We start from the raw sequence: 12239 nt of genomic DNA, 5'->3' as shown, positions 1-12239 counted from the left end.
GCACCCTCTGTTGCAGATTTCTGTGGAACGAAATAAAGGCTGATGCTTAGGCCACGCCACTGTCCATTCGGCCTCTGGCATTCCTGTGCCTGGCGTTGCAATTCTGTATTATAAAAGAGGGCAGCGAAGACAGGAATTGCAGCCATAGCGCAGTGGCCGTAAATAGCACAATTACACGTTAATGAACAAACGCACTGTAGCCTGAGCTGGTCGTATCTGGTGCAACTTTTCATGTGTCCGAGCACTTCACACACTACTGTGAAATAAACGCCGGGAGGCTGCCTGCGCACGAACTGACATTTAACGCAGACTTCAACCCAGACAAGTAGGCCGCGAGCGGGACGCGCGCCTCCCGTGGCTGTCCGGCGCGAGCCCGGCAGACGCGGACGCTGATTGGCCGAAGCTCCGGCAGGCGGAAGTCAAGGGCGCGTGGGGATTCCCCGAGGGAAGTTCCCCAGCTCGTTGTAAATCACGCAAAAATGTACATTAGTGCGCAAACACTCCATTTCCTCCCTTTTAACGTGAAAATGCAGTCGTAGCCCGGGATCAAGAGCGTTCGGCGATGTCAAAACAGTAGATAGCTGTAGGTGTTTTTGGCAGTTTTCGGATGAAGGTAAGACTCCATTCAAACAGAAGTTAGCCAGACTCGCTAGCTCGACGGAGTTACGGTGTTGGTTACTGGCTACGCACTCAGCGCTTTGGCTACTGGCGGCGTTTTGTTTGTCTCTGAACTAAATAACAACCTCAAACCTAGGGTTTGCTGTTTAAAAAACTGTTATATGCTGTACTGTAGTGCTCCGGCGAACGGGTAAAGTTATCCTGCCAAGCTGTTCTCTGCATTACGATGGCGTGAGCGTCATGTTAATGGCACCGAGTTCCCATATTTTGCAAAGCAGGTTCTTAAAATGCAAATATATAGACCTAAAAAAGTGAGCTGTCTGCGCCGAGTTAGAGTAAATCGATATTGCAAACTAAAGATTGTTTTAAATCGGTTTGTTACATATATTGTTCTTTTAATAAGCAACTTTAATAAAACTTTAGCAACCTCAGACTAATTTTGTTGAAGACATCACACATAGTGTCTTAGATTAGATATTCTACCAGTTGTCATAAATGAAATGGTTTAGCCCACATGAAGCCCTTTGGGATGCACTGATGCAAACACAGGTTTGTCGTAGAATAGTTTTTAACATCCTGGTAGCTAGTTTTTCAATATGCTAATTCAACTAATTGAGAACTTATTTATATGCTCCAAATGCCTTCTCTACCTTAACAATTAATACAAAGATACCACAAATAAGAAAACAGGTATGATAATGATGGGTATTGTCATTTACCATATATCTGATAACACCAGGGTACTTTAAAAAGAATTAAGATGACTTTCTATAAGAAGTAATCATATTTGAATCCACCAAGCTTCCCAACCCATGAATGACGTGTCAGTTGTAACTTTTCAAACTTTACCTTTCCACATCTATGCATGATTTAATGCCAGCACCGACTGTGCTGCAGTTTTGCTTTGATGCCTGGGACTGTGCTGTGTACTTGTTTGCCCTTGACGTGTCCGGGTGTTTTTTCTGGGATGCAGGACCCATGACGCTGCATCCGTAATGATACTGAAGGCTCCGGCATGGACCGAGACATTGGTGATAAGCTGAACAAAGCCTTTGAAGCCTATCGCAGTGCGTCGATCGAAAAGGACAGTGCCAAAAGGGAACTCCAGCAGAAGGTCCAGTCCACACCACAAGTTCCACAGACAGACAGCCCAGCCATGCAGTTTTTACTTTCTGTGTTTGCTGTTCAGTTCTGTGGTTACCAAACACAAAGGTTGATCTGGACCTTTGTGTTTGTGTGTGTTTAGACAGAGCAATTTGAACGGTATACCCAGCAGCTAAAGAGGAAAATAGAAGAACAAGAACAACTGATTTCGGAGCTGAAAGCACAGTTAAATTCAGCAGCACAGAATGCTTCAGGTCAGTTATTATTATATATGCAAAAAACCCCACAAATCGAACCCTAGAAATGATACTTTTTATTGACTGTAGTTTGTCTTTTATTATTGGGCTATTTTATTCTTAAAATTAGGATTAATCTAAGGCTAAAATCTTCAACTCTTATTTTTAGTTTTAGTCCCATACTAATAGTAATATTACTAATACTACATAGTAATACTAATACTAATAAATAGTATTCTATTTTTTCATTAACTGCTGTGAAACTTCATAGCCAAACCAGTAACCAAAATAAGCAAAATGGCAAACGGGGACATTTCTTGCACAGCAAGTTTCCATTGCTTCATTGCATACACACATCTTTAAAGCTGCATTTTTGCAATAATGACTTAAAGCACAGGTGTGTAAGGATAAGCTTATTGTTGATCAGCTGAACTTGACTAATAATCTGCTCTATATAAATAGTAGATTCCTTCTGTGATTTATATCAATTAAAATGTTGTATACAATATTGCATACAGGATGAACATTTTATTAAAGAGAAACACCTTATTATTCATAGTTTTAAGATAGTACATGCTTCTTTCTTTGCAATTTGTTATCAACCAGTGATCTTGATTTGGCGTTACTTGATTTTGTTTGGTTCATATGTTTTAAATGCAGACCGTTTTCAGTACATTTCTAACCTAATTTTTTGTTTTGGAGAAATGCCTAGTTTTTTTTTTTTTTTTTTTTTTTGCACCGTGTTTTGGCGTTTACATTTAAGACACTGTTAAACCTCTTGAGAAGGTGAATTGTGTTGTGTGGAACATGTTTGCAAAATGAGGGGGAAAATGTGATATGCATTAATTCCGCATTGTACCATTCAGTGTATAAACCAAATGTCTTTCAGTGGTAGAAAGCAAGATCATATTAGCATATTATGCATGGTTCAAATGGCATTCCCACATCCTGAAGCCATTTAAACTGATGTCATTTGTGCAAATTTATTCAGTAAATATCCACACTAATGTTGTTTCCTGCTTAACTGGTTTAATGGCTTATGCTGTATCTGATGATCAGCGTGAATTAGACACCGATTAGGTATGGCTTGAATTTCATAAGGAATTTAAAACCGTGGTGTTGTTTTCTCAGGGGAAGTGAAGTGTTGCGAGGTGGCACATCGAAAGCAGGAAACAGAAAGGTTGTCATCTAGTGACCACTGGCCAGGCAACTCCTGTCCTTTCATCAGGACTAACCATGCCCTGGTAGGTGTGTCCACGCGCTGGCCTTAATGCCCCAAACCACACACCTTCCGCCATCGGCTCTTTAAGCCGGAGGAAGACTAGCTTTTCCCTATGAGGCTGCATTTTGACAGGCATCACTACTAACATTGTACAAATGGAGGACATTGTAATCTCTAGACGACACCTCTTTGCTTGTGCATGTTGTTGTTGGGTTACTATGACAGCAAATGATGTACTCAAGAGGTTTTCTTATAATCCTTGATCCATCATAATCCCTTGTTTTTTTGTTTTTTTTTAATCTAAAATTAGAAACGTGCTTGAATGAAAATCTGTTTTTCAAGTAGGTCCTGGATGTTCTTTGCTGACTCGCAGTACACAAACCCTCACACAGAGCATTTAGATCTGTGTCTGTTGTTCTGTTATTATTTGGCCGCTCTGACAATATATATTAATTTTCCTGAATGGACCACACTGTCCATAACATATGGGCTTCCCCCACCTTCTTTATTCTGATACTATTAGTGGAAGGCAGGCAGTAGAAGTGCCTGAGCTGTTTTCCCACTTATCCACAGTTCACTTGAGGGTTAAATTGTGAGAAACGTGTGAAAAAGATGTAGTTCTTTTTCTTCACAGTTTGATATCATTTCTCAGCACTGTCTGTCCATAGTGAGAATTTTTCACTAATTGAATCCACCAAGATAATTCATTTCAAATGTTTAACGTTTGTCAATGTTTTAAACAACAGGGGGTGCTAGAGCACAATGCTTTTATGGACACTTCCATTATGATGGGCTGCAGTGGCAGAGGAAGAGAATTTACCAAATACTTTAAAGAACGAGCCTGTGCATTGTCTGAAAATTGACTGCGTTATAGTGAAAGGCTTTTATAAATCACGTTGTAGCCTATACTTCGAAGGCAGCTTAAATCAGCAAATACAATATGGTATCATACTGGTACTCTGGCTTTCATGCGTCTTACTCTGCTTTTTAGAGTGTTAGACATATTTACGTTACGTTACCGAGCTCTCTCTTGTAATTGTCTCTGTTATTGTATGTATTAGCACTATGTTTTTATATCATTTAGGAAGCATGTTTAGTGACCCTCTGACCTGGCTTTCATTGTTGTTCTTTTTCTTCTTCTCTCGTGTTGTTGATGTGAAGAAGGATGTGATGGAGTGTGCGCCACTGGTTTCGCCCGGGCTACCTGGAGTCAGTGGAATGAAGACGTATGTGATTGGGACTCCTGCTTCACGAGACCCCAGGGCTTAAATTCACGGAGCATCTCCGTGTTCACGCATTAATAACTTTCACTTATTGGCAAGCCATTTGTCTTTCACTGAAAGGAAAGGAGCCAAAGCAGGCGAGACTTTCCCAAAGTGTTGTCGTGCTAAAACCATCGTAACAAATCACCATAATTGTAGGTTAGAGTACTCAAAGTGATACTCACTCTACTGTCTTGTGACACTTTAGAAAGCTCACCCCTGACCTAGAAATGGCGCGCTGCTGCTGAGTCGCACATTCATGTCTGCAGCCCCGGTGCTTGTAACACGTGTGGGGCTCGTTTCCCCAAACGGCCGAGGCATAGAGAATCATTGTGAGATGGTACGGGAAGTCTTACTGTGAGCACTCCTCTGCCATTTTAGAATGGTCAGCAGGCCACCATGATTATGGGATACTAAGACCTGCCCAGGTGATGCAGACCTGTTCAGATCTTTGTATACCACAAGCATGCTGAATGTCTCATCAAATAAAATGAGATGGACAGTTTTATACCATATTTATTCCACTCAAAAAAGTGGTTGCATGTTCAATTTTAGTGCAACGTTATCAGTTATTGGATCTTGACAAATTCCTTGTCTAATCACTAGCTCTAGTTTTTCCCTAGTTAAATTCTTAGCATTATTTAAATAGGTCACAGCTATTACCATGGGGCTTGAGTGTTTGTTCAGCTACAGATAAAACTGCCAGGTTGCTAAACTTAGTAATGTCTTGCTCTTTCTCAGCAAAATGGCATAATTTAGGTCTCTTTGTGTTGAGAGGTCTTATTCATTTCTCAACTGCTTTTGAGCCAGTTTGTGAGAGGTCCTGCTTGTTTTTCAAGCATTGTTGAGCGGTTTTGTGAGAACACTAAGTGGGAGTGCTCAGTCATTGCCTATCTCTGCCTCTTTGTTTTCTGGCTCTTAGTGAGGATGTTCTAGACACTCTTCAGGAAATCCAAGGGACTTTCCAGAGGATTCAAACTCTAACAAGACGACAGAAAGATCATCTGAAAAGAATACACAAAGGAAACGACACTGCCAACGGTAATGTTATTTACAATCTTTTGTTTTTAATATTCCTATTTGAAATTTTAGGATGAGCGGCGTTATTAAATTATGGTTGTTGTTGCTCAGCTGAACCCAAGTTTTTTTCCTGTCTCTAATTAAATTATGGAGAATAGAAACTGGAGTTAACAATTACTTTTAAAATGTCACAACAAGATATTAGTTATTGTGTATTATCCTGAGCACAATTAAAGACAATAGCACCTGGATCAGAGGCAAGCAGTTGCAGTGTGTCCTGATCCTTGCGCTGGATTAAAATAGACTGAGCAGATGAACATGTTCAATTATCACTGCACAGTCATGCAATTAGAGGCCCTTTGTGTGATGATAAGAGAAACAATATGTCTGTGTGATGTAGTTTAGCTATAGAAGTATGAAAAAGGACTTGCAGAAAAGACATGGCTGTATATCATAGGGCTGTAGCACTAATGCACAGATGTAGGTCAGATGCGATTATACAGAAAAAGTAACTAAAAATTAGTTCATTGAAAAATATGGGTAGCATAGTCACACTTAGCCCTGGTACTGGATCAGTTCTGGTTTTCTACTTTTCATAATGTATCACAGATACTACTGAGGTTTTCAGCAAGCGATTTCTTTGTCCCTGAGTCTCAGACATACTGACAGACATATCTTCAAAGAAATGATTTCAGATGTATTCTTTAGAGGCCTTACACTCTGTTAAATATTTATTGATAATATGAGAGTAATCCACTCAAAATTATTGATTTTTATGTCACCATTTTGGTGGATTGCTGAGTTACCAGTGTTATGAATTATTAGTATTAGTGTTTGTTAAGGCTGTGGATGAGTGAGCTTTGGCTATTGTAGCATTGCTGCAGCAGTTGGAGGGATATCAATTCAAAGAGTTTTGTTTGGTGATAAGTGTCAAGAATGCTCTTGAATATTCAGCATTGCATTAGCATTCATCACTGGAATGATTTGTTAACATTTGCATATTGCTTTTCTTACATCTGTGTGAAGGTGCCAGCAGGATAGGAGCAGCTCAGCCCAGTCAGATGCTTTTTGGTGCACAAACAAGTGCTCAGATCTATATTTTGCTACAGGAGAAACTGCAAAAGAGGTCATGAAGGCCACGTGTTCCCAGGTGCCCTAACAGTGTTGTGTATCGTTGTCTGTGCTCCTGCAGACCAACAGTTCTCCATGCCCATCCAGTGCACGGACGACACACCCGAACACGCCGAGGCGCCCTTCTCGTCCTCCAGGCCAGAGATCAACGACCACTTGACCTCTGGCGCGTTGGCGTCCCGTGGCGTCAGCCCGGAGGACACCGACTTTATGGACGATGTGAGGTTCCCGCCATCCACAGACAGTGAATACGAGTTCCTGAACAGCACCCCAGACAGGACCGTGGCTCTGGTTCTGCCCAGGAAGGGCCTGGCAGAACCGCTTTCCACAGAGACGGAGGGGTCGCTTCCTTTATACCCGGCCTCTCCATCTGCGTCGCCAGAGCCGCCCGTCTCGACGTCGCATGAGGGTGTCCGGGGACCGCAACGGGTGAGAGGCACTTCTGCATCTGCTTGGGTGCTTATTCACGAGGTGAGAAAGGAAGTGTGGGCAGGTGAGCTCAACATGGACTGGTAGTCTGCTATAGGCAGATATTGGCATCTCAGACCGATATCAGGATTCTGAATCTGAACTGGCCGTGGAGACCTCCGTATATCGGTATTGTTGATCATTTTTGGTGCAGAGGGTTGCCCGAATGGCTTGCAATATACAGCTGAGATTTCTAGAAGGAGGTTGTCTGAACCTACTTAAGACTGGACTTTTTTCTGCTGTTTTACTGGTACAAATGGAGTATGCTCGAAACACACACTCGTTTGACTACGTCTGCTCTACACAGGGATTCAAACTGTGCCTGTCTGTTAAGGGCCTCAGTTAAGATGTGCTAAGACCACAGAGAGCTGCGAATCACATACTGCCTTTTGTTCTGGTGTTGTCATACACTCCTTACACACCTCGGTACTGTTCTTTTAGCTCTGGCGTAGGCAAGGATTAGCACAGACCCACTAGCCTCTGTTACGGAGATATGAAAAACAAACAAACCAAAACACCTTTTTCAGGGTGTTTCTGTGTTGTATGTTTTTACTATCTCTCCTAGATAAATCTTGAGGAGTAAAATTGCTTCGTCACTTAATCTCAGCGTATGCTGTTTCCTTTGCACCTAGGTGCACGTCACTAGAACACCTATTTTAAAGGGTGGAAAATGACGCACGGCTGGGTGCTGTTTGCAGTCAGGGCTCAGATAATGTGTACTGCACGAATGTATGTTTAGTAGTATGCGTATGCGTTCAGCTGAAATTTCTCAGTGCGGAAGGAGCAACAGCATTCATCATTAAGCCATGTTGCCTTAATTACATTAGACCCCACACTCTATTTTAATTACTTTTTGTTTGTTTTGTGAGACACTTATAATGTTTCATGCAGGTTTTATTTCATCTGTCAATATGTTTAACTCTTCTTGTCCTTGCAAAGACCGTAAACATCAGCCAAACAATCTGCAAACAATTGCGGCATTTTATCCCCTCTACAAATGTAATACACGAAAAACAGACCAGTGTTCTGAAGCGGTCTCTCTCTCTCTCTCGCTCTCTCTCTCTCGCTCTCTCTCTCTCGCTCTCTCTCTCGCTCTCTCTCTCTCTCTCTCTGTCCGTCTCTCTCTGTGCAGCCCCTGTGGAGTCCAAATCTTTCCACTATAGCATCTGAGGAGTCGTCCGTGGATTCTGCTGAGCCAACCAGCCCGAGGCCATGTGCTTTCTGCAAGGCTACTGTTCCCCTAGACCTCCTCTACAGCCACCTCAATTCACACTTCCAGGGCGAATGACACGGCCAGGCGCAGAGGCCACTGGGGGCCCACCGCCATGCCTTGCTTGCCCCTTTATTGTTTGTCTCCTGGAGAGAACCAGTGCGGCACATGGCGGTTAATTCGGATTTCACCTAGAGCACGGTGGGAGGAGGCGTCATTCTGCTCCTTCTTTTAACTTGAGTAACTTCAGATGGTACATGCAGACTCTGTACAAACTAATTAATCTGTCTGCGTTTGTAGGGTGGGACATTTGAATTAGTTTTAATTGTCTGTATAATAAATAAATGCTTTCTTTGATTTTAGGTTGTGTATGATTACTACACTACTGTAGTAATAAAGCAAGATTTTGAAGGTAAAAGTTTTTCATGTGAAAGAAAGTGGCTGTAACTAGGTGTAGGGCTAACTTGAAATAAAGGAAATGAGTTAGGTAGCAATAATTCTTAAAATGACTTAATTTAATATCTTTATTTTAAATTTGAACCAGCTGTATAGCACATTCTAAGCAAAGAGAAATAATTATTGGATAATTAATCTGATGTTGCAATGCCATATGGTCTTCGAGAGTAGCATTGCACATGTATTGCAGGTTAATTAAAACTTTGTTACTACACAGAGTATCGGTTGCAGACTTGCTGTGCAATTATATGCACAATTATCTTATTAATAGTGTAATGTTTGGAGTCCTGATCATTTGACCTACATTAAATGTAGACAATGTTCCTTTTTGTTTTTGGTATATCTAAATGAAAATAAAGTACTCTGTGCATTTTCAAATAAATATCTTAGTATTAATGGTACATTGTTTAACAAGACAGCAAGACTTTATCACTGGATACTTTTTCAGAGTAAAAGTCTTCTATATTTTGTGCATAGTATGATTATATGTAGATTAAAATGCTTTTGGTCAGGTAATGTTCTGCACATAATATGGTAAAAGAAACAAAATATAGAAAACACTCAAACTAAACCTATATGTCTTCCTAAATGGAGAAATTTAAGTATAAAAATCACTTTTCCTTTTGATCATTTGGGAAACTGCCTTTGTAATTATTTAAACTGAAAACATCAAGGTCTCATTTTCCTTTGGTTAAATGCTGTTTGCTCTTTTTCGCCTCACAAATGGTTTTGTCATTTGTAGTCATGCATTTATAGCTGTGCTAAACGCACTAGTCCTGCAGCTTCTTACTAGCCTCAAACAGTCCAATATGATGATCATTTTAGCCTTCAAATTTACTTGATATTTTTCATATTATATTTTTAAGTGAAACAAGAAACTCATTATAGACACACGTGACTCCCTATTTTAAGTTTATCCAGAACATTTTAAAAATGACAACAGATCTAAATAATAGATGCTAAAAAACTAGAACCTAATATTCAGATCTCGTCATTTATAACATCTTGCAATTGCCATGGTGCATCCTGATACTTTGTATACTTCAGCATAAACAAAGTCAACGAAACCTTGTGGAAGTATCGTTTAATCCTCCGATTTTAAAGTATGATTGCACTGTGAGTGGTGCATTTTCAAAAAGGTTAATTTATTTGAGTTTCTTAAGACATAAAGACTTGGCCCATTTGACTGTATGTACACTGAAGCTCTGCGAAGCTGCAAATCTCTAAATATTAAAACTATTGGCAAGGCTGTTCTTCAAAGGATCAGTGATGGGAGGGGGTGGGGTGGGGTAATGGGCAATTTTAATAAGGAATGCGTTGAAAAATAGCAAACCTCTCCTTTAACCTGAATTTTCCCTGCGTCATATTGATAAGTACAGTAATGCATGAGTGAGACTAGATGTATTTTCTAATGGAGTGTTTTAGTCTGTCACCTTCCTGCAGCATTGGACTGTGGGAGTAGATCATTAGCAGCTTCGCAAACAAATGTAATAATTTTCACCAGCTCGTGTGATGATGTGCTAAGGAAATAGGGAAAATGTGTACTGAAACACATGCGTGTGCAGTGAGGACCTTGCAGGCCTGAGGATTACTGCCTGCTAACACTTGTGCTGGGTAGATGAGCTGGTGTGAAGACTGCAAACTGGATTTTTTATTGATTCAGCATAGGCTGGTTTAGTTTGACTGAGGAGAGGTTTTCAGTGGTTTTGATGTGTCAGTTACAAATGAATTGCTGGGGTTGGTAGGTTTCTCAGTCACTGTGCATTATATCTTATCCTAACAACTATGAATTTAATACACAGAAATACGACACGTGATAAAATATGATAGCTTCACAAAAAATATGATGGCATGTAACAGCAACTTATGATATCCTGACCTACCAGTTTATTCAAAACATCGATTTACACTTTGTTAGCCATCTTCCTGTTTCCCGGTTTCCCTCAGTGCTCTGTGAGTCTTGCCAGTTAACTTGCATTTCTTCCCTACATTTCCTAGTTCCTGTTTCAGTTTTTCCTTGTAATAGCCTTTGCATGTCTATGTTTGATCTGTGATTATGGATTTACCTTGACTTACCAAACCTGCCTGTTTTCTTGATTATGACTGTTTATGGAAATAACTCAGAGTTTCTTACCATTTGCATTCAACCATCTATGCTTCCCCAGCATTACAGAAGGTTTCACCTAAGTATTCCTACTACTGTTTCACTCTCAGTTTTTAGCTGTCTCCCTGACTGTAACACCCAGTGGCATAGTGGACCAGGGTGATGCAAGGTGATTGCAGGAGTGCGTATCAACATGTACCAACGAGTTTTCCTTCTCTGCCTCTCTTGCTGACTCGGCCCCAGGGCCACCACCGGTCCTGTCTGCTTCAGATCCTCTGCTACCTTCGGTCTCGGACTGTAGTCCCGGTCGCAGCCTGATGGAAGCTGTGGCTGATGCTCGAGGTTATGGGCAGCTCCGGTTCCTCCATATGCCTCCTCTGTTGTCTTGCTGGCTTCCGTTGCTGCACAGGTTTTCTTGTCTCCATCACTTCAGCTGGATTCTCCACTGACTCTTTCTCTATTCCAAACGTCCTCTCAATGCCCCCTGGTGTCCTGGAAAGTTCTGTAGTCTGCATTTGCACAGACCTCTATGGGGCCACCAGCTGTGTCACTAACACTTCTTGGAGTCCTATAGTGTCCCTACTGCAGCCTCAGATAATAGCGCCACCCAGAGTCCAAGAAGATATTGGTGGTCCAAAGTCTGCCTCGCAAAGCTGTTTTCACCTACTGGACCATTTGCTGACAAAGGGAGTTCACAGGTTTATTGTTTCTTTTTCTCTTCCTGTGTCTACACTTCCCATGTACTTCCAAATGGCATAAATGGGATAAATCTTCTATATCAGCCCATGGTGCCTCTGCATGTTAAGCTTGTGTCTCTGCCAGGGAGTATCCACCTAAGGACATCCCGCACTTATTCCGACTGGTTTTAACACAGCAGCTCTATCTCAGCCCTGGAGTCTGCACCTACACCTGTTCCTCATTCATGCGTTTAAAAAGACTCTGCACATATACTCCGGTGTTTTTAGTTGAGTGCCGCGTGTTATGTTGGCACAGTCTGCAATCACTCCCTACCCATATTTCCCATGTTCCTTGCGCCTCAGCTTTTCCTGTCCCAGTGTTCTGCATGGTGCTAGCCTTTACATCTCTGTGTTTTGATGCATGGTTATGGATTTGCCTGTATAAACTCAGTGTGCCTGTTTTCTCGACCATCCTGTCAGTTCTGACTGTGTTTCCTGGAATAGCCCTAATTAAGTTACTAAGCCCAGGCTTCCTACAACGTCTGGCTCCCCAACGTTACAGTATAGGCATTGTTGTAGTATTCCTTTGAGAAAAGATCAGCGTTTACTTTTTCTTGTTCAGCATTTTTGCCGTTCTACACGCTTACATACTGTATTCTAGTATACCTGTACGTTCTGTAATAATGTCTGCAAATAAGATCAGTAGGCTTTCTAGAGGCAGTGTACTCTAC

At 41.4% G+C, this 12239-nt stretch overlaps 1 protein-coding gene across 4 annotated transcripts; it reads left to right on the top strand.

Moving 5' to 3' along the window:
* The first annotated feature begins 424 nt into the window (after positions 1-424).
* Positions 425-8633, top strand: tank (TRAF family member-associated NFKB activator). Of its 4 annotated transcripts, none has more exons than XM_027010199.3 (8): positions 425-613; positions 1592-1732; positions 1865-1976; positions 3090-3202; positions 4345-4406; positions 5365-5483; positions 6655-7064; positions 8194-8633. In XM_027010199.3, exons 2-8 carry the CDS (start codon positions 1634-1636, stop codon positions 8347-8349), a joined length of 1071 nt encoding a protein of 356 aa, XP_026866000.2. In that variant the 5' UTR covers positions 425-613; positions 1592-1633; the 3' UTR covers positions 8350-8633. The 4 variants fall into 4 exon arrangements, with proteins under 4 accessions (XP_026866000.2, XP_026866002.2, XP_026865999.2 ...); XM_027010201.3 differs by having other exon boundaries at positions 4342-4406; positions 6655-7022; XM_027010198.3 differs by having other exon boundaries at positions 4342-4406.
* Positions 8634-12239: the final 3606 nt, after the last annotated feature.

Source organism: Electrophorus electricus, chromosome 4 (assembly GCF_041902795.1).
Source record: "Electrophorus electricus isolate QZ-2024a chromosome 4, ASM4190279v1, whole genome shotgun sequence".
Lineage (NCBI taxonomy): Eukaryota > Metazoa > Chordata > Actinopteri > Gymnotiformes > Gymnotidae > Electrophorus > Electrophorus electricus.
This window is presented reverse-complemented; position numbering and strand designations above follow the sequence as displayed.

What these genes read in the sequence shown, in the direction of transcription:
- tank (XM_027010198.3), top strand. Translation starts at nt 1,634, where the DNA reads ATGGACCGAGACATTGGTGATAAGCTGAACAAAGCCTTTGAAGCCTAT. An exon ending in AGCAGCACAGAATGCTTCAG is followed by an intron (nt 1,977 to 3,089) that starts GTCAGTTATTAT and finishes TTGTTTTCTCAG; the next exon opens with GGGAAGTGAAGTGTTGCGAG. An exon ending in CTTGGGTGCTTATTCACGAG is followed by an intron (nt 7,065 to 8,193) that starts GTGAGAAAGGAA and finishes CTCTCTGTGCAG; the next exon opens with CCCCTGTGGAGTCCAAATCT.